General features: G+C 43.9%; 1 protein-coding gene across 1 annotated transcript in view; it reads right to left on the bottom strand.

Moving 5' to 3' along the window:
* ano2b (anoctamin 2b) overlaps window positions 1–27,957 on the bottom strand; it is a 61,422-nt gene that overhangs the window by 16,391 nt on the left and 17,074 nt on the right. Inside the window, exons 7-19 of the mRNA XM_034075262.2 lie at window positions 22,325–22,380; window positions 19,237–19,284; window positions 18,220–18,284; window positions 16,731–16,865; window positions 15,862–16,022; window positions 14,713–14,795; window positions 14,249–14,344; window positions 7,736–7,810; window positions 7,311–7,512; window positions 6,154–6,265; window positions 5,961–6,018; window positions 5,779–5,879; window positions 4,695–4,837 (exon numbers count right to left, since the gene is read on the bottom strand). Of these exons, the coding sequence (XP_033931153.1) occupies window positions 4,695–4,837; window positions 5,779–5,879; window positions 5,961–6,018; window positions 6,154–6,265; window positions 7,311–7,512; window positions 7,736–7,810; window positions 14,249–14,344; window positions 14,713–14,795; window positions 15,862–16,022; window positions 16,731–16,865; window positions 18,220–18,284; window positions 19,237–19,284; window positions 22,325–22,380 (1,335 nt within the window). The remainder of the gene's footprint in view (window positions 1–4,694; window positions 4,838–5,778; window positions 5,880–5,960; window positions 6,019–6,153; window positions 6,266–7,310; window positions 7,513–7,735; window positions 7,811–14,248; window positions 14,345–14,712; window positions 14,796–15,861; window positions 16,023–16,730; window positions 16,866–18,219; window positions 18,285–19,236; window positions 19,285–22,324; window positions 22,381–27,957) is intronic.

Raw genomic sequence — 27,957 nt, 5'->3', positions numbered from 1 at the left:
CACATGTTGATGTAGAAGAGACATGAACAAGTGGATTTTGCATAATAGGTGCCTTTAAGGCCACGCTTCCTCCATGTCTTGTATACACACACAATAATTGATATTGTTTAATTCTTTTTTTTAAATCTAAAAGTGTTTTTGACCATTGCAAAATCCCAGAAATGAATGGGTGTTGAGGAACACATTGTGGATACAAACTAAAATAAGAGGAAATATTGTTCTTATGTTGCGTCCCGCAAAAGGCCCATTGTTTCTCATCATCCCATAGCTGCTGGAGTCCTCATAGACACTCGTGCCACATTACTCATAGAAAATTCCATTGCTAGAATTGATATCTCTTTATGATGGACATAAAGATCACCAATGAGATATTTTATACCGCAGGGCACAGATTTAATAAAGACTTCATTCATGTGTTTGACTGCCGTTTAATGCAGACAAAAATCTGATGCATGTGAAGTTCACGTCATAGTATCATGGATGTCTACTACTGTAAAAATTACAAAATGTTTCCTTATCTGCCAAACTGCCCCGCAGCAGAATTCGTAGACAGCGGCAGTGTTTGATACTTAAATTACTCTTTGTCCATTTTTATCTAAAAGCACATATCAGTGAGGCTATTTTGAGTAAGGCCATCTGAAAAGGGTCCTCAGTAGTCGCAGAGATTGTCAAAAGAGAAGTTGTTCAATTGAGAAATCCATTTTATTCCTGCAACAGTGCGCAACGCGGTCCAGTAAAGCGTCTACGACTACCTCAAAATGAGAGTTCACATTCAACTCCAGTGGTGTCCACATCAGATGTGAGCGTTTTGAATAACGTGATGATATTGAATTATATAATACAGTATTATGATATTTGTTGTAACATCTTGTCTGCTGTTAAAATAGAAATAAGAGATCATAGCGTGGGAGAATTGGAGGATAATGAAAGAAGTGTTTACAGTACGTATAGGAATAAGAGTTATCATATGATAACAAATATGTTACAATCATCAACACTAGTGTTCATTGAAAGAAAAGTCCCGGGCCGGCGGAAGCAATGACTTCAATGGACGCTTCACTGCTTGACGTGTATTTTCTTTGCTTAACACAGGCTGCAGTTATTTCACCAACAAAACAATCACAATGTGCTGACGGCAGTAACATGAGTCAGGTGAAACTCATGTGAACACTGAGCTCTAATTCAATTGATAGGACTATGTTCACAGACTCAATAAGCTTAATTGCATTAAGACACATATTTTAAAAAGTCAGAGTTTACGGCACACATACGATACAGTACAAATTAGTGTGGCTGAAAATATTTTGTTTTTTCCCAATAGATATGAAATGCAGTATGCTGAAAGTACCAGGATGTACTATTTTGTGGCACATAACAGAGGCTAACGTGAAAATGAAATCTATTGAAAGCGCCACGAAGACGCTGTCAGACTGACGGTCGTAAGCGGTGGTCAGACTGTGTCCAGACTCGCTCAGTGCTTCAGATGATGCCTTTTAAGGCCCTCCAGCGCACCAGCTACACTGGGACTTTTTATGATTCAGCAGTGTGTGGAACTTTGTGTATGTGTTATGTAAGACAGTCTGATTAGACAACCTAGAGACACAACATGCTTGACTATTTATTAAAGCTAAAGCTGATAGAATTGTATTGTACATTACATCACAAGCACAGGCATTCCGACACACAGTGGATATTAGCTCTGTGGGCTGTTTGCAGCAGCTACCTCGCTTACTACCGCCAAATTAAATAGTAGTTCAATAACAACGAAAGCAGTGCCTTAAAGGACTTGTCCGGGCTTCCAGCTTCCCTACGGCCACAGAGAGGCCGTCAGAGCTCATCTGCAGAGAGGCAGCTCTGAGAAGATTCAGCCATAGGCCCAGAGATCAAGATGGCTGATCAGAGATGGAAGACACTACAGGTCCTAAGGGTCAACGTTTAAAGGTTCCCTATTATACTATTTTTCATCAATATATTATAGGTCTCAGATACATACAAAACCTGTTTCTGAAGTGTTTTGCTAAAACACCAAACAGAACATGCATTGTAGCATCCCATAATCCCCTCTGTTTCAGCCCTGTTTCAAAAGGGCTGATTCTCTGTCTGTTACTTTAGATGAAAATAAGAAGCCCCTCCCCTCTCCCCTCTGCGAGATATTTGGTTAAAAAGAACACAATGGTGCTCTAGGAGGAGATTCAGGTGATAAGGTGGTGGGGGGGGGGGGTTACCTTGTTGGTGATTGGCTAATGGTTACACAAGCCAGAAAATCGTTATGACATCATAAAGTGGCCAAAATCTGATCAGCTCATTTTCAGACAGGTTTTTATATAAATGGATCAGGACAAAAAGTGAGAGAATGTTGTTTCCTGAAACTTTCAGAATGTCTTTACACAGAGGGGACACATGTTGATGTAGAATTTTAATATCACCATTAAACCTCCCCAGTTGATTACCTACAAATGTTGCTGTCTTGTTAAATTCCATTTCAAGCATTATGCAATACAAACTGTTGGTGAATTTAGGGCAAAAAACACACACACATACAAAGTGAATAAAAGAAACACCGAAAGGTAGATTACGGATGTTTTCCTTCCTCTTTTCTGCAAGAATACTTAAAGATAAGCTTTATCACATCATAAACTTTCGACAAATGATCGCACAACATCCACCTGCTTCCGAAGAATGTGGAGAGGAAACTTGAGAAAGACAAGGCAGTTTGCCTGACTTGGGCTAATGTACACCCTGAATCAGTGGAACTTTAGCAGTGTGGGAACGGGGGTTTCCAGCAAGCCCGATACTGACGGCTTCACCTCAGGACGCCATGCGGAGACAAAGAGCGGCGAGGAAGAAAATACGACAGCGGAGCGGCGGGCGCTAGAGGGCAAGCTTAGAATAACCTCGCTATGTACCTGAGCCGAGGTTGGCGGGTTCGAGGCACACACACACACACACACATTCTCACAGACACATGCCTAAATGCAACACACAGTTACAGACAAGCACACAGACTTATAATAAAGGAGTAAAGCATCTAGCAGCTCTGTGTGAGTGTGTATTTGCATGTTGAACTCAGGCATTTCTTACATTCCTCGCTGTGCCCTGCAGCCACGTTGGCTCACTTTTATTTGCTGTTTTTCTCCCTCTCTCTGTCCTCACTCAATATCGCCACATTATCAGATCACAACAATATCAAAAGTAAAAACAACACTAACCTCTGTAGACTTTTCTAAACTTGGGACGAAGCTAACTGAAGGCTTATGATTAATTCAAATATGAAGATTATTCCAGTATAGTGCAGATGTTTCTACAGCAATGAGTCAGTAGATTTTTCTGAAGCCTACGTATAGGAGAACATTTTCGAAGCAGAACACATCAAACGTACTCAATAATAACTTCAATTGATATTAACAATTTTCTTTTTACAGCTTTGATCTCAGTTTTACTGCCATACAAGCCTTCACATACAGATGTTGCCCGTTTCTAAAGTCAGGCTTGTAGCTGCATGTTGGCTGAACAGCTGCGGCACTTAGACTCCATTGAGCTGCAGAAATGCTCAGACATATCTAGCTGTGTGGTCATGCCACAATCTGTCATCCATACATTTATCTTTTAAGCACATCATAGACATCCTCAGTTTCATAACTCTTTTGTTAGACCTGTGTGGATGCATAGACACAGATGAGCAGCATCTTCATTTAAATGCTGAAGAACAAACAGAAATCCACCTAATTGTAGAAATAATCTATGCTAATTTACAGTGTGCGAAATACCCGTCAATAATCGGGGGGGTCCCCATCTCCCGTTTATTGCGCAATATACCGGTCGAAGATTTCTCAATATGCAGTAGGCCTATACAATATGTCATGCAAGCCAAGACGATCAGTATTCGATAGCAGCGTTTCTCAACCGGGGCGCCGTCTGGCGTCTTCAGGGGTGCCGTCAAATAGTTAGATATTCTGACGTTCATATGAATGAATGAATACGCGACCGTTAAAGAGCCGTCTGTTTTCGATTCTATGTGAGGAAATGCTTTTTCCAGCCAAGATAGAAGATATTTGGGAATAAATGTTTTGAATTATGAATACTGGACACACAGTATAGACAGCTTAACAACATGTTAGTGACCATTGCAAGTGACAAATAAATATTATAATTTGAGACCCCCCTAACATTTTGCTGTTGAGGCTTTCAGGCGGGCTCAGGTGTTCATCAGGCTCCCCCGGACCCCCCCCCGTATTTCTCACACTGCTAATTTATGCTAATTACCAGATTTATATTTGTATATTGTTCCTGTACTGTGACATGTTTAAATGCTGTTCAGAAAGTGCTATTTTCCACATACTGCCTCTTTTCCCCCTCTTTCTGAAACCAGAGCCCAGTCTGCTCTGATTGGTTAGCTGACTGGCTCTGTTGTGATTGGTCAACCGTTTGGAGATGTCCTGCCCCTTAGCCTATCATGTACAATGTGTTGGAGCGCTAGCCAGTAGAAGCGCAAGTATTACATAGTGATGTGAACAAAGGAGTCTAATGGAGGCTTTTCAGGCAGGGGGGGAGAAACTGTTTGGGATGCTAGCTTTTGCAGACCCTTTACATGCACCAACACCAAGGGGAACGGCCAAAAAGGACAACAAGGCCCCTTCAACACTGATTGCTAAGCAGTGTTGCTTTCTGTCAGGCATACTGTGTGTGGAACTCACTCATCTCCATGTATTCTGGCGTGAGGCCTTCAAAGGGAGCGAGGGCATAGTCCAGGTTCCACTGCTGAGGAGGCCTCTCCTCCTCCATCTTCTTCTCCGCCGATCCTTTATCCTTTATCGCACGCACCAACTTCTTCAACTTCCTGTCAGGACAATACACAGATATAGGGAGAGGAGAGGACAAGTACAAATATAAAGATACAGTAGATACATAACATATAAACTGTGAACTGTGAAATGTATCTTCTTTTGATTGCCTTCCTGATTTCAAACAGCCACTTTGTTGCATTGCTGTCTGCCAAAATGTATTTTGGACAATATTACTTTAAGAGAAGTTAATTCCTATTTTATAGCAGTCTTGCTGAGTCTAATTTGTTTAAGGTAGGACTGATTGTCCTTTATTTTACATTTAAGTTTCTACTGAGGTTTTATGCACAATTAAGTTATTGATCAGATTAAAGTTATTAGTCTTTTTTATTATATCCACTTTCTTTATGTATTGTAATAATAAGGCGGACAACAGCCATACCTGGGAGGTTGTGGGGTCCTCTAACTTTTTTTTTAATGGACACATTCAAATCTCTTACATGCTTAGACAAGAGCATGTAAGATTAAGTGCATAACATTAAACCTTTGAAAACCTCTAATGCACTCTTCACTACCTCGTAAAACAGGCCCACTTTTACAGACTGTGGTTTTACTGGGGGGCCGCAGGTGTGAGAGATTTTAAGAAGATGCATGTGTGGAACAGATTTGACATAGATGATATCATGGTATGTGCTGTCATTAAGTCAGGAGGTCAGGTGGAGCTGACAGCAACAGTAACAGATCAGCCTGATGTCAAAAGGCATCTCTGTGGTGATAGTTGTTGTAAACAGAGCCGACCTCTGACCTTTGGGATTTGCATGTTAAAGCTGAGATGAGAGATGAGAGAGGAGAAAGTAGCCCTGTTCAGGCTTCGGAGGAATGTTATTAGGGCGAGAAAGGGAAACATGTATGTATGTGAGTCACTGAAACACATAAAAGCTCTTCTTTTCCATGCCTGCAGTGAGCACATAGAGGGGTGTGTGTACAGCTTACTTACGGGATGCCAATCTCAAAGATGTTGTTCTGGATGAGCTGCTTCCCCAGCATGATGATGCTGAGCTGGATGCACAGCTCGATGAGGCAGCCTCCAGGTGCACACTGAGGGACACACACACTGGTCCATGAGTTCTTTATGTGTTAGGCCAGAGAAGAAAACAAATATAAAGTAGGATAACAAACCTCTTCCATCCGATAATCATTAAAGACGTACACGTAATTTCCGGGACGACCAGCAAACCTGCGAGTAAACACCCACACGCACAACAAAGATTGAGAAGCTTCAATTAGTAATGTGAAAGAAGCACATGAGACGCTTTTGGAGGAATACATGTCTTTCAAAGGTAAGGGATTCGCACGCTCATGCAGGACGTACCGCCCCTTGAAGAAAGCCACATAGAAGATGGGTGCGTATGCGTTCATGAATTTCAGCAAGAAGGCCTTCAGGATGAGACGCTCCTCAAAGTGGGTTTCTGTTTTGGGAATCTCTGAAAACAGGAGAAGTGAAAGAGATTTGGTATGATCTGGTCTGGAAAGGACAGTTCGCGGGCTGGAGGGAATGTTGAAGGAGAAACGAGCACAATTTGTTTTGAAGTACATAGATGTTAAATGATTTCTCCAGTCCAGGAAAATACCGGCAGAGCATTAAGTGGGTGTCAGTTTGAGTCATAACAGGATCACTGTGCTGGAAGTAGGTTAAAGCAGTAGCACTCTTCACATGGCATCTCACACTCACACACACACACACACACACACACACACACACACACACACACACACACACACACACACACACACACACACACACACACACACACACACACACACACACACAACACACACACCACACACGCTTTCCCTCTTTCTCACACTTCTTCCCATTGTTTCCCTCTACTTTAGAGGTTTTGAATATGGATGTAGACATGATTATAACCTCCTGGGAAGACTGATGGGATGACTGAAGCATGAAAACATAAAACTTTCATTAAACTGACCTCCACACACACACACACACACACACACACACACACACACACACACACACACACACACACACACACACACACACTCTCTCACACTCTCGCTCTCTCTCACACACACACACACACACACACACACACACACACACACACCACACACACACACACACGTATGACTATGACGATTATCACATGTAAATCTGCTGACTGTTACAATGATGCCTGAGCCATACTCTACATTTGAAACACGCTATCATGTATACTGTATGATTATGTTAACCTCTGAGTCCCATCCCAGTAAGAATAGGAAATAAGGCTAAATGTAGTGGGAATATAATTGATTTTAGTAAGATATGTTCTAAAAGTATAAAAGTATTTCTTTAAAGATGGCATATTCCTAAAGATGAAAAAAGTTAGATATACTCTCTCATAAGAACAGCAGCCTTTCTTTACCCTACATGGAAACACCTTGACAATCTGATAGGGACATTTCCTCTGAGCATTGTTTGGTCTTGGTTAGGTAAACTGCATTGGGCAGGATGTGTATCCGTACCCAGCTCAGTCAGCCACAGGGCCACAGCGCCGTAGATCTCATCCAGGATCAGAATGACCACCAGGTTGATGATGACCGCAGTGGCCGTCACCGTCACCCGAACATTGGACTTGGTCTCCGGGTCGGGGCTCATCGCCATCAGAGCCGACACTGTGATGCGGTAGATGATGACGCCGAAAACTGCTGAAAACGTCAAGGCGAACTGGAGCAAAGAAAGAAAATAAATAAGTCATTACTGGACCGTATTTATCTGATACTGACAGTGCAGAGCCTGGAATTAATATTTCAGAAACACATACAAGTAGGTCAGTCATTAATGTACAGTAACGTGTCATATACTGTATGTTTATTTTTCTGCTTTCATCCATGTACAGTCAGAACATGATGATCCTGTGTTGAGCATTGACCTGAGTGTATGTTCTTACCATAAAGATGATAGAGGAAATGTTGATGAAGTATCCAGGAAGACGGTCTTTCCATGTCAGCTTCTCAATGGCAGCCTGACAGGAAGCACAGCAGAAACAGGGGATGTTATCCAACACTTTTATAAAGGCCAAATCTGTGGTGTCGCTCACTGACGCATGATGAAAGAAAATACGTGTTTATCCATTGACTGAATGGTGAGTTCATAAGCGTGTATCTCAGTTCCTCCATAGGCACTTCCCATGTTTTCAACAAAGGCACAATGGATCTTCTCACAGTCTCCACGGAACACATGATTTCATTTCCAGGCACGAATATGGGAATTTCTGTTCAAAAGTTGTCACTGTACATAAGCGTTGATTAGTACGGTCATATTAGTGAGTATAACAACAAGTCAATGAAAGCAGCAGGCCTAAGTGATTACTTTTGCAGTCATTCTGCCGTGTCTAGACCTATGAGGTCATCCACACACACACAGACACACACACTCCTGAGGGTGCCAAAAACGAAGTCTACGCGCAGAGGGGACCGTGCTTTCTCTGCTGCCTTCCCTAAACTGTGGAACGACCTGCCCTTGTTAATCAGACAGGCTCCCACACTGTCTGTTTTTAAATCCAATCTTAAAACGCACCTTTTCTCCTTAGCATTCGTAAACAAGTCGATTGTTGCTTTTATTTGCTTTCAGTGGTCTATTGTTTTTATTATATGGCTGTTTTTTATTTTGTAATTGTTACGTTTATTCTGGTTTGTTTTGGGTTTGTATCTTTTATTTTAAATGTATTTATTTATTTTATTTATGTTTTGTTCTGCGAGCTGAGCTGTGTGATTTTATATGTTATGTATCTCTCTGTACAGCACTTTGATCTGGAGGTTTTAAAGTGCTATATAAATAAAGTTGGATTGGATTGGACACACACGCACGCACACACAATGCCTAAAGTCTGTACATCTAACACTTCCCAAAAGGTAATGAGAAAGACAACAGCCCCATCTTGTGGAAACAGTGGCACAGTACAGCCTACAGTAGTTTGACACCATTCACTAAATATACACAGCAACATCCATTTAATCCAACACGCTGCTCTTTACTTGTTGCGCAGCTTTGATATTCCTCTATCAATTCATTTTAAATAATATATATAAAACATGTCTGTGAAGTTTTGTTTTCAAAATACCAAACAGATCATGCATTTTAGCCATGCCTCATTTCGCTCTATTTGCTCTTTTCCAGCCCTGTTTTTGCAAGGGCTGATTCTGAGAAGTCTTCTTCGCTGCTTTTGTGGTAGACTACAGCGCCACTTACAGGCCTGGCATTTGTACTACAGCGTCTCCAGCGCTTTCGAGCGGTCTCTCATTCCCCTGATAGGTGGAGAGTTGCCCATATAGGCGGAGCACCCCTTTTCTGACGTCAGAAATATTCAAATCTGTATCAGCTCCGTTGCATCTCCGTTTTTAGAGATTTGGGTACGGAGGAAAAGAGAGAGGGTTGTGTTTTCTGACACTTGGTGAGTTCCCTGACACACCGGGGACACATATTCATGTATAAAAGACGTACAAAAGTGCATTTTGCATGATAGGTCCCCTTTAATAAATATACATAACGTTTTTGTCAAACAGGCTTTTCTATTTATTATGTTCATGAAAAATTACTCATTTTAGGTAACACACCTTATCTCTACATATTTTTTTAATTGTATACACACATTAGGGTTAATAAACCTAAGAGTTGGAACTATTGGAGGACACAAAAACCTTGATAATTTGTGTGTGTGGTTGGTGTAGTAGTAGTAGTAAATGGGTCAGGTGTTATATTTGGCATGTTACATCCGTTGAGGAAAGCCCTGCTCAACCCGTGTCTTTATTCTGTAGGTCAGTCTGCTCATCCTCCCCTTCCCTCTCTTTCTACTTGTGTCCAGACCCTGCTTGTCTCATAGTACACACACTTATCACAACTTGCTGATCAAATTAACTGGAATCATTTGAAGTATGGGCAGCTTAAATAGTATCTGCATGCCCATTATTGATGTGCTAGATCTGGGTTCAATACGAGATCGAACTTTGCTATGGATGTCAGTGTGTGAGCCTCAACAGGCGAGGTGAGGCGTGTTTTTAACCTTTGCTCAAATCAAAGACGTATATAACTGGAGGGAAACCCCACAACCAGAAGAGAACAACACATATCAGATAATTATGTGTCTTGGTGGCAATACATGAAATAAAATCCAGTCCTATTGCTGAAGTCTTGATCCTACAGCTCACACAATGTCCCAGGTAACACATCAGAAGTGTGTGTAAGGGAATCTGTGTCGCCATAGTGACGTTCTCTGATATTACCGCTGGCTTCCTGCCCAGCATTCATCACTCCCACTCATTCCTTTCACCTGCTCCTTCTCCCAGTCTCTCTCTCTCTCTCTCTCTCTCTCTCTCTCTCTCTCTCTCTCTCTCTCTCTGTCATGCTCTTTGTCTCTTTTCATGTCTTAAAGTCTTTGTCTTTTTAATAAAGCTCAACAGAGAATAGGCTCGACGTGCATGACATTAGACATGTTCCAAAGCAAACCAATTGACTTGTTATTGCAGGTTGTAATGACATAATTGAATGACGAGTATTTCATTTAGGTGTACGTAAAGATGTTATTAATGTGATAAGTTACAAATGTTTGAGGAGTGAAGAAACCTGACTCATAATTTCTGTAAATGACTTATTTGAATTAAATATTTAACAGCATCTCCAAGAGAAATTGTTATTTTGAAAAGCTCAATAGTTTCCCAAAACTAGGCACTGCTTTAGTAAGTACACATAGATACGTTTCCTCCATAAATGAGACATCCATCACTGAAAATACTGTCACAAAATTATAAATATTTGAAGACCTAAGCAAAATACTTTAGTATAGAGAGAAAGAAATTAAAAATATTCATTGTATGGACGTCATTTCCACCTCACACACTAGAGAAACTCCTTCAGTCAACTTCGACTATGAAAAACAGGTCTGTAATGCTTTAAATCCCACAAAGACACTTCACATATGAATTGACTGTGACCATCAGATATCTGGATTAACATCCAAAGAAATACCTGAGGAGTTGAGACAGTAGAAGCCAGAAGATGAGACAGGAAGAGAAGGACAGATTGGCAGCGGCCTGCAGGCGGAAAACAGAGGAGAGGACAGGGAAAAGGTTGGAGAAGAGGAAGAGGACGATGAAGGAAGGAGGAAGAGAAAGGTGAGGCGGGGGGGGAGGAGAGGAGGGGTTACCGGTATTCCTGCAGCCATGGCAGACAGTAGTTTCTGTCTCCATCTGTCCTTCCCTGTAACTGCCCCATCCTCCTGCTTCTCTGGCTGCAAGACAGAGGGACAGGTTTCACACACACACACACACACACACACACACACACACACACACACACACACACACACACATAAACACTCAACAAACCACATTATGCAGACACATGCAAATACAGTTCCAGATGTCAGTCCTCTGTGTTGACCCTCCCATGTCTTTGCAGCTACAGACAATATACTACAGAATAAACAAATGTATTCACTATCACTAAAGTCAAAGGCTGCACCAGGAGCTAAAGACTGGGCCTCAAACTCTGATTGGAGGTAACCTTGCTGTAAAAAATGTAAAAAGCAATAAAACATGACATTACAAGTGACTTGTTAGACGCTTTTATCCAAAGCAACTTACATACTCAATACTGCAATACTCAGGGAGACAACGACATGCTGACTGCAGTGGGGTTTAAACCTGTGACCCCCTGATCCGAACACCAAGGCTCTATCCACTGCGCCGCACGCCGCCTCGTTAAAAATACAACACTTTTCCCAAACAACAAAAGAACCAACGCACAGTCAAATCACTAGAGGTGGATAATGTGCGGCGTGATGACGTTAATTATTCTCAATTAGACACTTGTAAGCAACCACCGTTCTTAATGACTTAACTAAACTTTAGAATCTCTTCAGCTTCTTATTTCAGGTTTCTATGCAAAACCACATTAAAAAAAAACATTGACTCTGGGATTAAGGAACCTCAGGCGCTTTCAAACCGGACTACTTTTCCCAGAAATAGTTCCTGGGATGTTGCGTTCACACCAAAAAGATCTTTTTTTTTCGGGAACCGTTTCACCACTTTTTCCTGGGGAGAAAAGGTTCCAATTTCTGATTGGCTGGGCGAAATGCAAACCACGCCCCGTAAGTTTTTGTGACACCGCCATTTTATTTCCTCGCATTAGCATTATTAGCATTAGCCCAGCGCACCAACGGAGAGAGACTAACTTATGGCAACACAAAATAAAATGTGGGATCGGTGGAGTGATGAGGAGGTGTCGGCGCTTCTGGCGATTTACCCGGGGCGATTTTCTATATACGCCGTGAAGTTGTTTGCGGCCTGCCAGTAAACCCAGATCAGAAGAAGAAAGTGATTTACTAGATAGTTCAGGGGAAATAAAAGTTCCGGGTAAAAGTTCCGGGAACTATTCCTGGTAAAAGTACTTGAGAGGCTTCTCAATTCTTAAATTTCCCCTCCTCGACTCACCTCCTCGAGACTTAGTCCCGCCCACAGGAGATGCGAGCGGAGGACCGAGGAGAGAGGAGGGGAAGCAGCAGACGTTTAAAGAAATGAGAACTCCTCTCCTCTGAGCGGTCATATTAAAGCGACGTCCGTTCATTATTACGTGGCAACAGCTGCCGAGTGTTTTGTCATAGCGCTGTATTTTATAATCTCTGTTAGATCAGCTGAACATTGTTCCCCCACATATTTACTTTGAATTCATTGAGAGTGCGGTATAATGAGACAATAACAGGCTACAGATGCGGACACACACATACAAATATATTTATATAAATATATACAATTTAAAGCACTCTCATAATAACGTAACACAATCAGAGACTGGATATATCCCCCCCTCTCTCTGGTCGACTGAAATGGGGAATTGAAATTACGGGCCAAAAGTTGTATTTACAAGTATTAAAAGTAAGGACACCAAACCAACTGAGACCCGTCTGTCCGCCGCATCTACGCACTGTACAACACACACCTACACCACACACACACACACACACACACACACACACACACACACACACACACACACACACACACACACACACACACACACACACACACACACACACACACACACACACACTGTACCACACACACACCTACAGCTCCTAAAGCATAATCAGGCTACAGCCGTTGTGTATTTTATTATGTGAAGCACTAAATGTTTTTAGAAAAATATCGACTCTTTGTTTGTAGATATCTACTAAACTAAAGCAAATAAAGAGAGTAGACCTGTTATACTGAGTGATATACATTCTACACACTGCTCTGCTTTCTGCAGGACCTCACAGCTGTTCTCTCTGGAAACATCGCGACGCGATGAAAGCAGTTTCTAAAATAATATCCAGGGGTTGATGCAGAGCTGTCATTGGCTGAGATAAGTCCGGCCGTGCGTCACGCCTCCACCGTTCCCGGAAATGCATCCGCGGAGGAGCCGTGGAGGAACCATCAGTGTATCCTCGGTTAGAGCTCCTCCAGAGAGCCTCCTCGACGCTCGATCCTCGGTGTGCATTTAGAGCAGGGGTGTCAAACTCAAGGCCCGGGGGCCAAATCCGGCCCGCGACTTCATTTTATGCGGCCCCTCAAGAGCTTGCAAAGAATATAATATGTTTATTATACGGTTACATGCCGATTTACAGAAGCACGTTGCCCATAAACTACATATCCCACAATGCATCTCAAATTTGACTTTTTTTCTCAGAATTTGCCTTTTTTTCTCAGAACAAGTTTTTTTCTCTTATTTTCTTCAAAATATTATTTTTTTCTTAGAATTTACCTTTTTCTCAGAATTAGATTTTTTTTTTTATTCATTTTGTAACATTCTCAGTGAAAAGACCTGCAATGATTTGCCCTAGACTTCTGCTTTCAGACATAGTTAATTATGAAGTTATTACCCTATCCGAAAATAATCCAATGCAGAGGCAATAATGTCATATAATACATTTATTTTATATATATTAAATATTTATATATGTATTTTGATATATTATCTTAAAGTTACAACCAGCCCTTTGAGTGCAACCACAATGCTGATGTGGCCCGCGAAGAAATTGAGTTTGACAACCCTGATTTAGAGAAATGAGATGTCCTTCAAAATGGCACGCTGAAATTAATTTCCGGGTCACTACCGGAGGACCGAGGAGTCGAGGAGTCGAGGAGTCGAGGAGGGGAAATTTGAGTATTGAGAAGCCTCTTTGGTGTGAAAGCGCCTTTGAAGACTCATTCCTGCACCACTCTATGCTGACTGTAACCATGAGGCATGATCGCGAAGTGGGGCATATAGTTTACAATAAAATACCTTTCCCTTGGTTTTGTTGGCAGTCAGTCCCAGCTACAAAAACGGAATGTATACATTGTTCATATTCAATTATGCATTCAGTCGTGAGTTAGGGAGTCAGGCTTTGTGGAAATGTGGTCCCAAGGGTTGTTATCTTTCCTACCTCGTTCTTTATCTTCTTCTTTTTCTTCTTAACTTTGTTCTCCTTTCTCTGTTTCTTCTGAAGGAGAATAGTTTCGTATCTTGGCCTGGGATGTTCCTGAGAAGAACAAGGAGGAAGATTCAAATAGGAGTTGTGTAGGAGGGATGCCTTAATGATTATGTGTTTTGCCACAACGAGGTTATGTTACTTCACAGTTACAGTACCATAAGAACTGTAAAAGCTGCTTTATATATGGTGTCCATGTTACTTTGTGTGTGTGTGTGTGTGTGTGTGTGTGTGTGTGTGTGTGTGTGTGTGTGTGTGTGTGTGGTGTGTGTGTGTGTGTGTGTGTGTGTGTGTGTGTGTGTGTGTGTGTGTGTGTGTGTGTGTGTGTGTGTGTGTGTGTGTGTGTGTGTGTGTGTGTGTGTGTGTGTGTGTGTGTGTGTGTGTGTGTGTGTGTGCGTGTGTGCGTGCGTTTTATATACCTCGTCATCCTCGATGCCTGTCAGATCCCAACTGAAGCTCAAACTGATCTGTCGGCGCTTCCAGTGCTCCAAGAACAGCACCGCTACACACACACACACACACACACACACACACACACACACACACACACACACACACACACACACACACACACACACACACACACACACACACACACACACACACACACACACACACACATATAAGTTTCATAATGTATTCTATAAATGTATTTCGGCACATGAACAGGTAAGGTTTGGAACTACATCCTCAAGTATGAGGGGCCGTACAGGCCGTAATTCATACTGGTCCTCTCACGCACATATTCTCCTTTTATATACATACATTTTCATTCTCACATATTTATACATTTTTCACTCACATACATTTTGCTTTTAACGCTCATATTTATACATTTTGCTCTCATACACATACATTCAATGTTTAATGACCATTTAGTAAGGTAAAAAACTAAAAGCAAAAACGCCTCGCAGACGCTCTTCCGTTTACTTTTTTAATAAAGAAAAACAAATGGTCCGAAGATAGATACACGGATTCATGTCCCTCCATCATGTTGATTTGAATCCGAAGTTCTGAATCTGAACCCGCCCCGCTCAACCTTCTGAGCCAATCACACCGTTTCAACCATACCATTCTTCTCTTGCATACATATATTGTTTTCAGACATGCATACATTATTTATAATATGAAATGTAAACATTGAATGAATGTGCATGAGAGCAAAATGTATAAATATGAGCGTTAAAATATATGAATATGAAAGCAAAATATATATATGTATGAGTGAAAAATGTATAAATATGTGAGTGACAATATATGAATGTGTGCATTGAAATATGATAATATGAGAGCAAAATGTATGAATATGTGAGTGTAAATATATACGTGTGTAAGAGTGAAAATATATGTATATATTATATATATATATATATATATATATGTAGCATTTAAAAGAACAATAAACAGAATGACTACAATTAGTTTTTGTTTACATTTTAGTTTGAATTCAAGTTATAAGATGAGAAAAGATCAAAGAGCAACTTCACATTGAGTCAACCTGTTCAAACACACACACACACACACACACACACACATACACACACACACACACATACACACAGTCTCACCCCACAGAGACATGAAGATGGCGAAGAAGACCGTGGCGGGGTTGTCAAAGAGGTGTGAAGCCCTGGCGGTGCCGCAGGCGGTGCTGAGGTGCCAGAAGTCACAGGCTCCGTCGCACAGCGGACACATGGTGAAATTGAGACGCTCATCACACATCTCCAGACTGAGGAAAGGGGGGGTCAAGACTTAAGTCACAGAGCAGCTTCCTCTAACAACATTGGGATGCTTTAAACAAACAATTGAGCTGAACCTAAAAAAGTATCAAATGAACTGGGGTTGTGCATCAGGCATGGATTCAATCTAACAGGGTATGTTAAGTGTGTGATCTACTATCTACATTTTGTTTCATGCCACACACACACCCACACACACACACAGTCATACACAGTGCCAACCGTCCCTTCTGTGTTCCTCCCACACAAGCATCTCTAAAGCCAGAAGCTGCAGGTATCTGGGCAATCCCTGTCTGCTGTGTGTGTGTGTGTGTGTGTGTGTGTGTGTGTGTGTGTGTGTGTGTGTGTGTGTGTGTGTGTGTGTGTGTGTGTGTGTGTGTGTGTGTGTGTGTGTGTGTGTGTGTGTGTGTGTGTGTGTGTGTGTGTGTGTGTGTGTGTGTGTGTGTGTGTGTGTGTGTGTGTGTGTGTGTGTGTGTGTGTGTGTGTGTGTGTGTGTGTGTGTGTGTCTAATGATCTAATTGTATCAGTCATAATTTCGTCTCACAGGCTTTTATGGCATTTAAACAGATCAATGTTTGTACTGTCAGAATGCAAAAAAAAAGATAATTCTCAAATGGATTTTGTCTCATTGTCGTCAAACTGAAACGTGGGATTTTAGTGCTCCTCCTCAGATGAAGCCGCAGTGCACTTTGCAGTACCTTGGTATATTAGTATCCACCGTCGCCACTCCATATCCGAACACAATGATTCCCACTATGGAGGCTGGGATCAGCAGCTGAGTGTAAACACCGAGCCATGCGAAGTACAGTCCGATCTTCTCCCCGAAGTACTTCCTGTGGGGTCAGAGGTCAGGGGTTAGGAGGAGAAAGTAACATTGAGGCTCCGATTGACATGCTATGTTAGAGCCTAAAATAGAATAAGAAGCACGCTGTTGTTTCAGTTATTCATTATTATTCATTCATTGATCGGCTTTGCTCAGTCGGACTGACCTCAGACCAAAATATAGCCTCGAGAAAATTCAATGTTTATGACATAATGTGAAACAATCACAGGTTAAAGTTTGGAAAGCTCAGATATCTTCTTCATCAGGACAGTGTATGCCTCAAAAGGGCCACCAAAATGTTGGAGTTCTGGTATGAGCAAGCCATGCTATGATAATAAATATGAATAAAACTATTAATATTCATACATTCATAAATACGGGTTATTAATAACTTGACCTGTAGTTAATAATGTGAATTAGCTCGTAGTTACACTAAAATGGCAGAAGAATGTTATATCAAAAAGTAATTATTAGTTTCTATATATGACCCCAAGTGAAGGAGTTCAAGTATCTCGGGGTCTTGTTCTCGAGTGAGGGAACAATGGAGCTTGAGATGGGCCGGAGAATCGGAGCAGCGGGAGCGGTACTGCAGTCGCTTTACCGCACCGTTGTGACGAAAAGGGAGCTGAGCCAGAAGGCAAAGCTCTCTGTCTACCGAGCCATTTTCGTTCCTACCCTCACCTATGGTCATGAAGGATGGGTCATGACCGAAAGAACGAGATCGCGGCTACAAGCGGCCGAGATGGGTTTCCTCCGCCGGGTGGCTGGTGTCTCCCTTAGGGATAAGGTGAGAAGTTCGGTCATCAGGGAGGGACTCGGAGTTGAGCCGCTCCTCCTTCGCGTCGAAAGGAGCCAGTTGAGGTGGTTCGGGCACCTAGTTAGGATGCCACCTGGGCGCCTCCCTAGGGAGGTGTTCCAGGCACGTCCAGCTGGGAAGAGACCAAGGGGTAGACCTAGGACCAGGTGGAGGGATTATATCTCTTCGCTGGCCTGGGAGCGCCTTGGGATCCCCCAGTCAGAGCTGGTTGATGTCGCCAGGGAAAAGAAAGTTTGGGGCTCTCTGCTGGAACTGCTACCCCCGCGACCCGACCACGGATAAGCGGGAGAAGATGGATGGATGGATGGATGGATGGATATAACATTACTATTAATTATACTAATTACTATTACTTAATTTACATCAAATCACCTCTTGAGGATCCAACTCTTGTAACACAATGATCTCGTTCTGGACCATGAATTTGGATCTCTGATTAACAAAGGTCAGTCAGTGAACTTCAATTACCAGAATGCAATGCGATGTGTGTAAATTAGATTAAGCCTAAATACAGATGAGTTACAGATGTGATTTGTGGTCACTTTACCTGACCAGGTCAATGGGCTGGTACTTGTAAAAGGCGGAGTATTTGGCCCACTCGTCGTGAAGAACCTGACAACAGACAGGACACCGTCAGTGTGTGTGTGTGTGTGTGTGTGTGTGTGTGTGTGTGTGTGTGTGTGTGTGTGTGTGTGTGTGTGTGTGTGTGTGTGTGTGTGTGTGTGTGTGTGTGTGTGTGTGTGTGTGTGTGTGTGTGTGTGTGTGTGTGTGTGTGTGTGTGTGTGTGTGTGTGTGTGTGTGTGTGTGGTGTGTGTGTGTGTGCGCGTGTGTGCGCGTGTGTGTGTGTGTTGTAGCAGACGGTCCTCATCTGATGTGGTAAACCTCAGTAGATGAAGTCAAAGATATGATTGGGAGGAAGATGTGAGTCTTCCCAGAGAACTCACCATTGTTTTTGTGAATTGTTGACAATTCTCCTGATTCAAATGTAATCACATTTTGGACCAAGCTACAACCGTATTTAGTTGTGCCACCCTGTGTTTGATAATGAATAATGGTCCTTCAATCTACAGTAACATTATGCCAAAGCTAAGAGAAACAAGGAGGAAGAAAAGAAAGAAAAAGTCTGGCGCTTGATGCTCAAAGAAAATCACCGTTATGTGTACGTTTCTGGTTTTGGTTGCTAACCACAACTCCAAAACAGTGTTGGCTCTTTCCTTAGGAATTCAAGTCAGTCAATCTATACGTCTGGGGAATGTTTGCTAAACTTAAAGTCCAATCTGTGACAATGTTAAACAGATGGGAAGGAGGAACAACCTCAGAAAAAAGGAGACAAATATAAAGAATAGACTAATGTTTCGAAAGGGGAGTTTTTCAGAAAAGGAAAGGTTATGTATAAAAGACTTTTGGAGGACAGTGATTTTTCCTATTATACTCAATGACATACTCTAAGCAAGGTCACTTTCTGAAGAACTGGAGCATTGCAGTAGCTTTTCACATACAAATGGAGAGGAGGAGGAGGAGGAGGAGAGTAGGTGAAGAGAGAGAAAGGAGAAAGTGGGTCTACCTGTCTGTCGCTCCTCTCCTCAGGCTGTCCGATGACCTTATAGTCACCCTGAAAACAGAGGAGAGGGTGAGTGCACACAGGCATGCAAACTCAAGGACACTCTGTGCTCGACACATACTGGTATACTATCAGTATAATCAGACACATTAATATCACTCATGTATCTTGATCCAATAACACATTTCTTACATTTTCTTTAAGAGGAAAATCAAACAGCAGATAAAGGACGTCATGATAACCGATACTTCTGTACCAAGTTGACAAAATCATAAAAAGGTAATGGTACCATCAGGGCTCGAGAGTAATGGTAAATATTGGGACAACCCTAACCCCTTAGACACTCTAGCTTATCCCCAGGTTGATGGAAGAGGTTCTGGTGATCTGGGAGCTCCGTTGACCATCTCTGAAGTAACAGAGGCTATCAAATCTTTACAGAACGGTAAATCACCTGGTCCTGATGGCTACTCCACAGAGTTTTTTAAAACTTTTTGTGCTGTACTTGCCCCGATCCTGGTGAGAGTATTCAATGATGCCTTTCTGAAAGGCAAGTTACCACCTACTTTGTCTGAGGCATCAATCACTCTACTGTTGAAGAAAGATAAGGACCCACTCTTGTGTGGCAGTTATAGGCCGATATCCCTTTTAAACGTAGACTTTAAGATCATGGCTAAGGTTCTAGCTAGCCGTCTCCAGAGGGTGATGCCGGGCCTGATCGATCCCGACCAGACAGGCTTTATCTCAGGACGACAGTCATTTTTTAATACCAGAAGGTTGTTTAACATTATTTATTCTCCCTCTACTAGTTCCCCTGAAGTTGTTCTCTCTTCGGATGCGGAAAAGGCATTCGACAGAGTAGAGTGGGGATATCTGTTCTATGTACTTAACAAATTTGGTTTCAGCAGGGACTTTGTTTCATGGATTCAACTCCTCTATACATCTCCGGTAGCTTCAGTTAACGTCAACGGTGTTAAGTCTGGTCTGTTCTCGCTCTCTCGCGGAAATAGGCAGGGTTGCTCTCTATCTCCGTCATTATTTGCACTCGCCGTCGAGCCTCTAGCTTTATGGCTTCGTAGTGAGGAAGGATTTAGAGGCATCACGCGCTTCGGTTTTTTGCATAAGCTCTCTTTGTATGCAGATGACCTTTTATTGTACATTTCCAGCCCATCGTCTTCCCTTCCTATAATTCTAAGCATTTTAGAGCAATTTAAAAAGCTATCTGGCTACAAACTCAACCTCCAGAAAAGCGAGTATTTCCCTGTTAACACCCTCGCTGAAAAACTTCCCCAAGCTCTCTTTCCTTTTAAGAAGGTCTCAGAGGGATTCAAATACCTGGGTATCCATATTACTAAATCGTTTACAGAGCTTTTTGCCAAGAACCTTAGTCCATTAGTAGAGCGCTTCAAAGCAGACTTAGCTAGATGGTCCTCCTTGCCTTTCTCCTTAATGGGACGCATTAATTTGATAAAAATGGTGGTGCTACCTCGGTTCTTATATTCCTTCCAACACATTCCAATATTTATAAATAAATCCTTTTTCTCAGCAGATTAACTCTTTGTTATGGTGCAACAAGAGGGCTCGTATCAGAAGAGTAGTTCTTCAACTCCCTAAGTCTAAAGGTGGCCTGGCCCTGCCTAATCTCCGCCAATATTATTGGGCATGTAATATTAATAAGCTTCTTTTTTGGAACACTAATTTGGCACAGGGCGAACACCCTCGATGGGCCCAGATGGAGGCTTCCTCTTCGGGTCTCCCACTTTGGTCGGTGGTATGTTCTCAATTGCCCTTTCCAATTAAACAAGTTGCTCGCAATCCGATTGTAACTAACACTTTAAAGATTTGGGGTCAGTTTAGGAAGCAGTTTGGCCTACAAGCGTCATCAGGTCTAGCCCCGGTCTGTCGCAATCACCTTTTCCTACCGTCGTGCTCGGATCCTGTCTTTCGGACTTGGTCAGACAAAGGCCTGCGGTCTATTAACGACCTTTATGCTGGTGGTGTTTTCCCTTCGTTTGCAGATTTAGCCAACAAATTTGACCTTCCAAGTTCTCACTTGTTCCGATTCTTTCAGATCAGGCACTTTGTGGAAAAGAAATACCCCCAATTTCCAGGCCGGCCTCCTGATTCGATAATTGATTCTTTCTTATCACTTAAGACCGATTCAAGGAAGCTCACCTCCATTATATATAATAACATTTTTAAGATAAATCCTACTTGCTTAAATTCCCTTAGAGTTGTATGGGACGAGGACCTTGGGATTTACATGTCAGATGATCAGTAGAGATGTATATTAGACGTGGTACACACCTCTTCTATATGTGCAAGGCATAGCTTACTGCAGTGCAAGATTCTGCACAGAGTACATTACACTAACGCTAAGCTGGCCAGGATATACCCTGACAGGTCTGACACATGTAATAGATGTAAACAATCTCCGGCTGACTACATGCACATGTTTTGGTCGTGCCCTAAACTTTCGGAGTTCTGGTCTGCAATATTTGATTCACTTAGGGAGGTCTTAGGTGAGATAGTGGACCCTAGCCCCCTCACTGCCCTTTTCGGAATTCCTCTGATGCCCAATGCACCCATTACCTCAAAACGAGTTATCGCATCCACCACTCTGCTTGCCAGGAGGCTTATTCTCCTTAAATGGATACATTCCTCCCCTCCTACCCATAATAGATGGATTCATGAGATCCTGTATTGCGTCAGGCTTGAGAGGATTAGGTTCTCCCTTAGGGGCGCCCTGACGACGTTCTACGATACCTGGCAGTCTTTTCTGGACCACATTGACACCCTCACTATTGGTGAAGAACCCAATACTTAATTCTCAGCAGAGCATCCCCCCCCCCCTTTTTCTTTGAAATACTATTTAATATTCACCCTTTATTTAATTAGTTTTTATTTCCTTGCCCCCCCCCCCCCCTTGTATGTCTGTGTGAATGAGATTGCGGGGTATTGGGGTTCGTGTTTATTTGTCAACTGTACTAGGAAAACACAGTATTTTACATGTAATGTCTTGAAAATGTCCGTTTGATATCTGTGCGAAAACTAATAAAAAGATTTATAAACATTTTTTTTAAAAATAACTTACATCGTGAAGAGGGAAGGCAGCGTCATACACGCCTTTAGCTATCAGTGTGCTGATGCCTGAAAGAGAGACACAAAGAGACAGGGATAAAGCAGAATTAGGCAGATACCCTGGCACTGACAATACACTTCAGAGGAGATCGATTCTTAAACCAAACCTTAAATCCAGCCCCTGAGAATTCCTACAATCTGAATCCCTGCAAAGCCAAGGTGAGCCCAGAAAAGAGTCCCCTATATCAGACGGTGACTAACTGCCCCCTCTCATATACTGTGAGCAGCAACTATTTAAATTAAAACGAGCTTATGAATCGGAAGAATGTGTCACGATTCTCATGTTATGTCACGTTTGTAGTTTTGTCTGTGTTGGTGTTTTTCTTGTCTTTGGGTTTTATTGTGTAAAGTGTTCACCCCCGTTTCCTGCCTGTCTGCTTTCTGTCTGTTTCCCTCCCTGATTACCCGATTGTGTTCACCTGTTGTCCTTGTGTTTCTCCTCCCCTGCCCAGCTGTGTCTTGTTCTGTGATTACCCTTCTGTGTATTTAGTCTAGTCTTCCCCTGTGTTCCATGTCGGTTCATTGTTTCCCCTCCATGTTATTCCACGGTCTGTGTTCCTTGTGCTGCTTTGGATATTTTGGATTCTGTCTTGTTTTTGCCACAGCTTATTATTTAATAAAGCTCGCTTTTCGTTATTCCGCATTTGAGTCCTACCTGCTTCACCCATTCGTAACAGAATGAACCGACCAAATTTGGACTCAGCAGATTTCAATGTTTTGGCCCCACAGGCGGAATGTCTTGGGTATTCTCTGGAGTACATTTTTTACACCTGGAAGAACGCCTCATCTAGACGGGGTAAAGAGGCTGCTTTGAAGGAGGCACGCCTGGAGGTTGCTCGCAAGCCCTGGCTCAGGAGCTTGTTGCCGGAGTGGCTACAAACCTTTTCAAGTAGCCCTGAAGAATTGGTAAAAGCTTCTAACCCTTTCCTGGGATCCAACTACTGTCCTGTTGAAGGTCCACAGAGTCTCCAAAAAGCCTCTAGGAGACGCAGGGCCAGGATTCCAGCCCGTGCTCCAACAGCCATGATCCCGGCTTCAGTTCCGGTTTCCACAGCCATGGATCCATGCACCAGTACCGGCCCGCAGAGCTATGTTTCCTTGCTCGATTACCTGGCCCACACAGCCATGGTCCAGGCCTCTGTTCCGGTTCCAGCGGCTCCAGTTCCAACCTCAGACCTTTTCTCAGGAACCCGTCTGGCGTTTGGAGGTCCACGGAGCCTCCAAAAGGTCTCTGGAAGATGCAAGGCCAGGATTCCAGCCCGTACTCCAGCGGCTCCGGCTCCAGTGCCGGTCCCAGCAGCCATGGTTCCGGCCCCAGCAGCCATGGTTCCGGCCCCAGTCCTGGTCCCAGCTGCCATAGTCCCTTCTCTAGTCCCTTCTCTAGTCCCTACTCAATTCCTTTCTCAAGTCCTTTCTCAAGTCCCTCCTCTAGTCACTTCCCTAGTCCCTTCTCCAGTCCCCCTTTTAGTCCCTTCTCTAGTCTCTTCCCAAGTCCCTTCTCTAGTCCCTTCTCTAGTCCCTTCTCTAGTCCCATCTCCAGTTCCCTCTCGAGTCCCCTCTCCAGTCACCTCTCGAGTTCCATCTCTAGTTCCTACTCAAGTCCCGCCTCTAGTCAATTCCCTAGTCCCATCTCTAGTTCCTCCTCTAGTCACTTCTCGAGGTCCCTGCTCTAGTCCCTCCTCTAGTCCCCTCTCTAGTCCCTCCTCGAGTCCCCTCCTCTAGTTCCTCCTCTAGTTCCTCCTCTAGTCTCTCCTCTAGTCCCCTCTGGAGTTCCGTCTCTAGTTCCCCTCTCGAGTCACGTCTCAAGTCCCTACCCAATGTCCTGGTCCATTGGAGGTTCCGCTGGGGGTCCTGCCAACTCCATGTCCTGTCCCGTTGGAGGCCCCGTCGACTACTCCTCTGCCGGGGGTCCTACCAATCGTATGTCTGTCCCGTTGGAGGTCCCGCCGTCTACTCTCCTGCCGGGGGTCCTGCCAGCTTCTTGTCCTGTCTCGTTGGAGGTCCCGCCGTCTACTCTCCTGCCGGGGGTCCTGCCAATCCTATGTCCTGTGCCGTTGGAGGCCCCGCCGACTACTCTCCTGCCGGGGGTCCTGCCAACCCTTTTTCCCGTCCCGTTGGAGGTCCCGCCGTCTGCTCTCCTGCCGGGGGTCCTGCCAGCTCCTTGTCCCATCTCGTTGGAGGTCCCACCGACTGCTCTCCTGCCGGGGGTCCTGCCAACCCTTTGTCCTGTGCCGTTGGAGGCCCCGCCGACTGCTCTTCTGCCGGGGGTCCTGCCAGCTCCTTGTCCTGTCCCGTTGGAGGTCCCGTCGACTACTCTCCTGCCGGGGGTCCTGCTAACTACTCTTCTGCCGGGGGTCCTGCCAACCCCTTGTCCTGTTCCGTTGGAGGCCCCACCATCACCTGTCTCACCGGGGGTCCTGCCAACTACTGGTCCTCTTCCGTGGGGGATCCTGCCGAAGCCTGTCCCACCGGGTCCTGCCCGGCCTCCGGAGCTGTCTGGTCTTCGCCCTCGAGCCCGGCCCCCTGAGAGCCGCGGTCTTCTCCCTCGAGCCCGGCCCCCTGAGAGCCGCGGTCTTCTCCCTCGAGCCCGGCCCCCTGAGTGCCGCGGTCTTCGTCCTCGGGCCCGGCCCCCTGACTCTTCCTGCCGCTGCTTTTGCCCTCATGCTCGGCCCCCTGAGTTTGCCCGCTGTGGCCTTCGCCCCATTTTGAACTTTGCCTTGGCCCCAGGCCGTCCACCCGAGACCCCCTCCTTGGTCTCTGCCTTGCCCCCGGGCCTTCCGCCCGAGACCCCGTCCTTGGTCTCTGCCTTGCTCCCGGGCCTTCCGCCCGAGACCCCCTCCTTGGTCTCTGCCTTTCCCCCGGGCCGTCCGCCCGAGACCCGTCCTCCAGACCCCCTCCACCCACCCTTTCTTGGCCCTAGTTATGTGTCCTCCCTCCGGTCCCCCTCCACCCACCCTGCTGGGTCTGGGATCCGTCCCTTGAGGGGGGGGTTCTGTCACGATTCTCATGTTATGTCACGTTTGTAGTTTTGTCTGTGTTGGTGTTTTTCTTGTCTTTGGGTTTTATTGTGTAAAGTGTTCACCCCCGTTTCCTGCCTGTCTGCTTTCTGTCTGTTTCCCTCCCTGATTACCCGATTGTGTTCACCGGTTGTCCTTGTGTTTCTCCTCCCCTGCCCAGCTGTGTCTTGTTCTGTGATTACCCTTCTGTGTATTTAGTCTAGTCTTCCCCTGTGTTCCATGTCGGTTCATTGTTTCCCCTCCATGTTATTCCACGGTCTGTGTTCCTTGTGCTGCTTTGGATATTTTGGATTCTGCCTTGTTTTTGCCACAGCTTATTATTTAATAAAGCTCGCTTTTCGTTATTCCGCATTTGAGTCCTACCTGCTTCACCCATTCGTAACAGAATGTCCTTCTACTGTCAGAGATACAAAGCCATGTCAGACTCTAACTAAGTACAGGCTCAGTGACCTCAAACTGGAAGACAACAATACAAATACAGAATATGTGCCCACTGTTTCGACAACGCTGCACTTCCTCCTAAATTGTGAACCATTCAATGAAATGAGATACAAATTTAACTCGGTAATCCCAGGTTTTAAAGAACTTCAAGAGGCCCTATTATGTTATCTTTGGGGATTCCCTTTGTAATACTGAGACTTCTATTGGCAAGCACTTCCACACATTGTATGTGATTTTCTAAGGGGCGGGACATCTCTAAGCGCTTGACCAGAGCCGACCAGCTAACCAATCAGAGCAGACTGGGCTCTGGTTTCAGACACAGGGTGAAAAGAGGTGCTGCAGCACAGGCAGTGTAAGAAAAATAAAGAGCTTTTTGAACATTAAAGCATGGAAACATGTCACAGTAGAGACACAACAAACAAATAAGAACCTGAAAATGAGCATAATATGGCCCCTTTAATGATCTCTCATTAAGAATACAGCTGAAAGAAGGAGACTACGCATATCTTGCAGCACTAGTCTATAAGTATCAAGAAGCTACAACCTCCCAAATACACACACACACATTAGACCACACCCTTCAGATTTTCAATTAGGCAGAATGGGATTAGTTCACGTAGCTCCTGCTTTGAGTCTTTGGAGTGTTCTCGAGGGAACCCTGACCTGTGAATGTCACACTGTCACACATCAGATGACCTGACACGGGCAACCTAATTAATCAATTAAGTATTGGTGCCTCAAAGGAGACCGGGAACCTTGTAGTGATTAGCTGTGCTATTAATGAAACGACACACAAACACACACACACACACACACACACATACCATGTATACATCACTTCAGGGGACATTACATTGACTTACATGCATTTCCTGGAGACTTATCCTAACCTTAACCACAACCAACACATGCCTAACCCTCACCCTCACCCTAAACCTAACCAAGTCTTCACCCTAAAATGATTCCCCTCATGGGGACCTCCATTTTGTCCCCATAAGGGAGGCGAGTCCCCACACGTGACTGTGTAAACAGATGTAGGTCCCCACAAGTATAGTAATGCTAGGTCACACACACACACACACACACACACACACACACACACACAGAAAGTATTTTTGTCCTCCAATAGGTCGATCCCTCAGGTTCACCAACCTGTATGAATGTTCGTGCATAAAATAGAAAAGGCATGAATAGAAAAGCTCATTAATGTGCCCACACATATAAAAAATAAAAATGAAAAGGCTGAACATAAAACAATGTGGTTCCACACTTGCTCACTCAACCAGCTCGACACTACCACAACTCCTGCTTTAATCTCTGCATGACCCAGGAAGTATGACCCACTTGTGGAGTAAATGGAGGAGGAGACACGAGTGTGTGTTACAAAATGAATACACCAATCACAGAAGAGGAAAGTCTCTCCAGCTTCCCTACAGCTCCCCCAGTAGCCTCTGGCTGAGACCTTCTGCTGTGATAGAAAGCCAAGCAGACATATGGTGGACACTGAAAATCAAAAGGGTGTCAGATCTTTTCTATATGGAGGCTCTCATACATGCACGCAGATGTTATACTGTAAGCATGTGATCAAAATATAAAAATATAAACAGTTGAATGTCTTGGAGCTCATTTCGAAAATCCCGAGAGGAGATTGATTTGTCTCATACGGACCATTTCTCAAGCAGGGTTAACAATATGTTTTTCTTTTCATTGTCTGTTGAGAGTCTTTTTTTAGCTGTTTTTGCCAACTCCATAGACTTTGTAGAATGTGCTTTAAAAAGTCGTAAACCCTGACTCTGTTTGAGTTGTAAGTGTTCATGAGCAAGTTGTCTTTTGGGAACAGGCTGGTGAGAAAAAAAAGGTTGCCTTAAAAACTAAATCCCAGATAAATGTGGGTCTCTGGTGGAGTGGTCTTTGGTGGACTTGTCCTCCAGCAGGAACACTCTCTGGTGATGTATCATGTAGTAGTGACAGTCACTAAAAAGCTCTCTGGTTGCTCGTCATGTAGCAGTAACGCTCATTGTAAACTCATCTACCCGAGTTTTCAAATGGTGCTGGCCGATTCCAATTATCCAATCATCGCACTCCTTGTCTGGGTCTCCAGCTGTACTCGACTTCACCTCCTCACTGA

This window comes from Pseudochaenichthys georgianus, chromosome 23, assembly GCF_902827115.2.
Source record: "Pseudochaenichthys georgianus chromosome 23, fPseGeo1.2, whole genome shotgun sequence".
Taxonomy (NCBI): domain Eukaryota; kingdom Metazoa; phylum Chordata; class Actinopteri; order Perciformes; family Channichthyidae; genus Pseudochaenichthys; species Pseudochaenichthys georgianus.
Note: the sequence above shows the minus strand (reverse complement) of the source record. Positions and strands in the feature narration are given on the sequence as shown.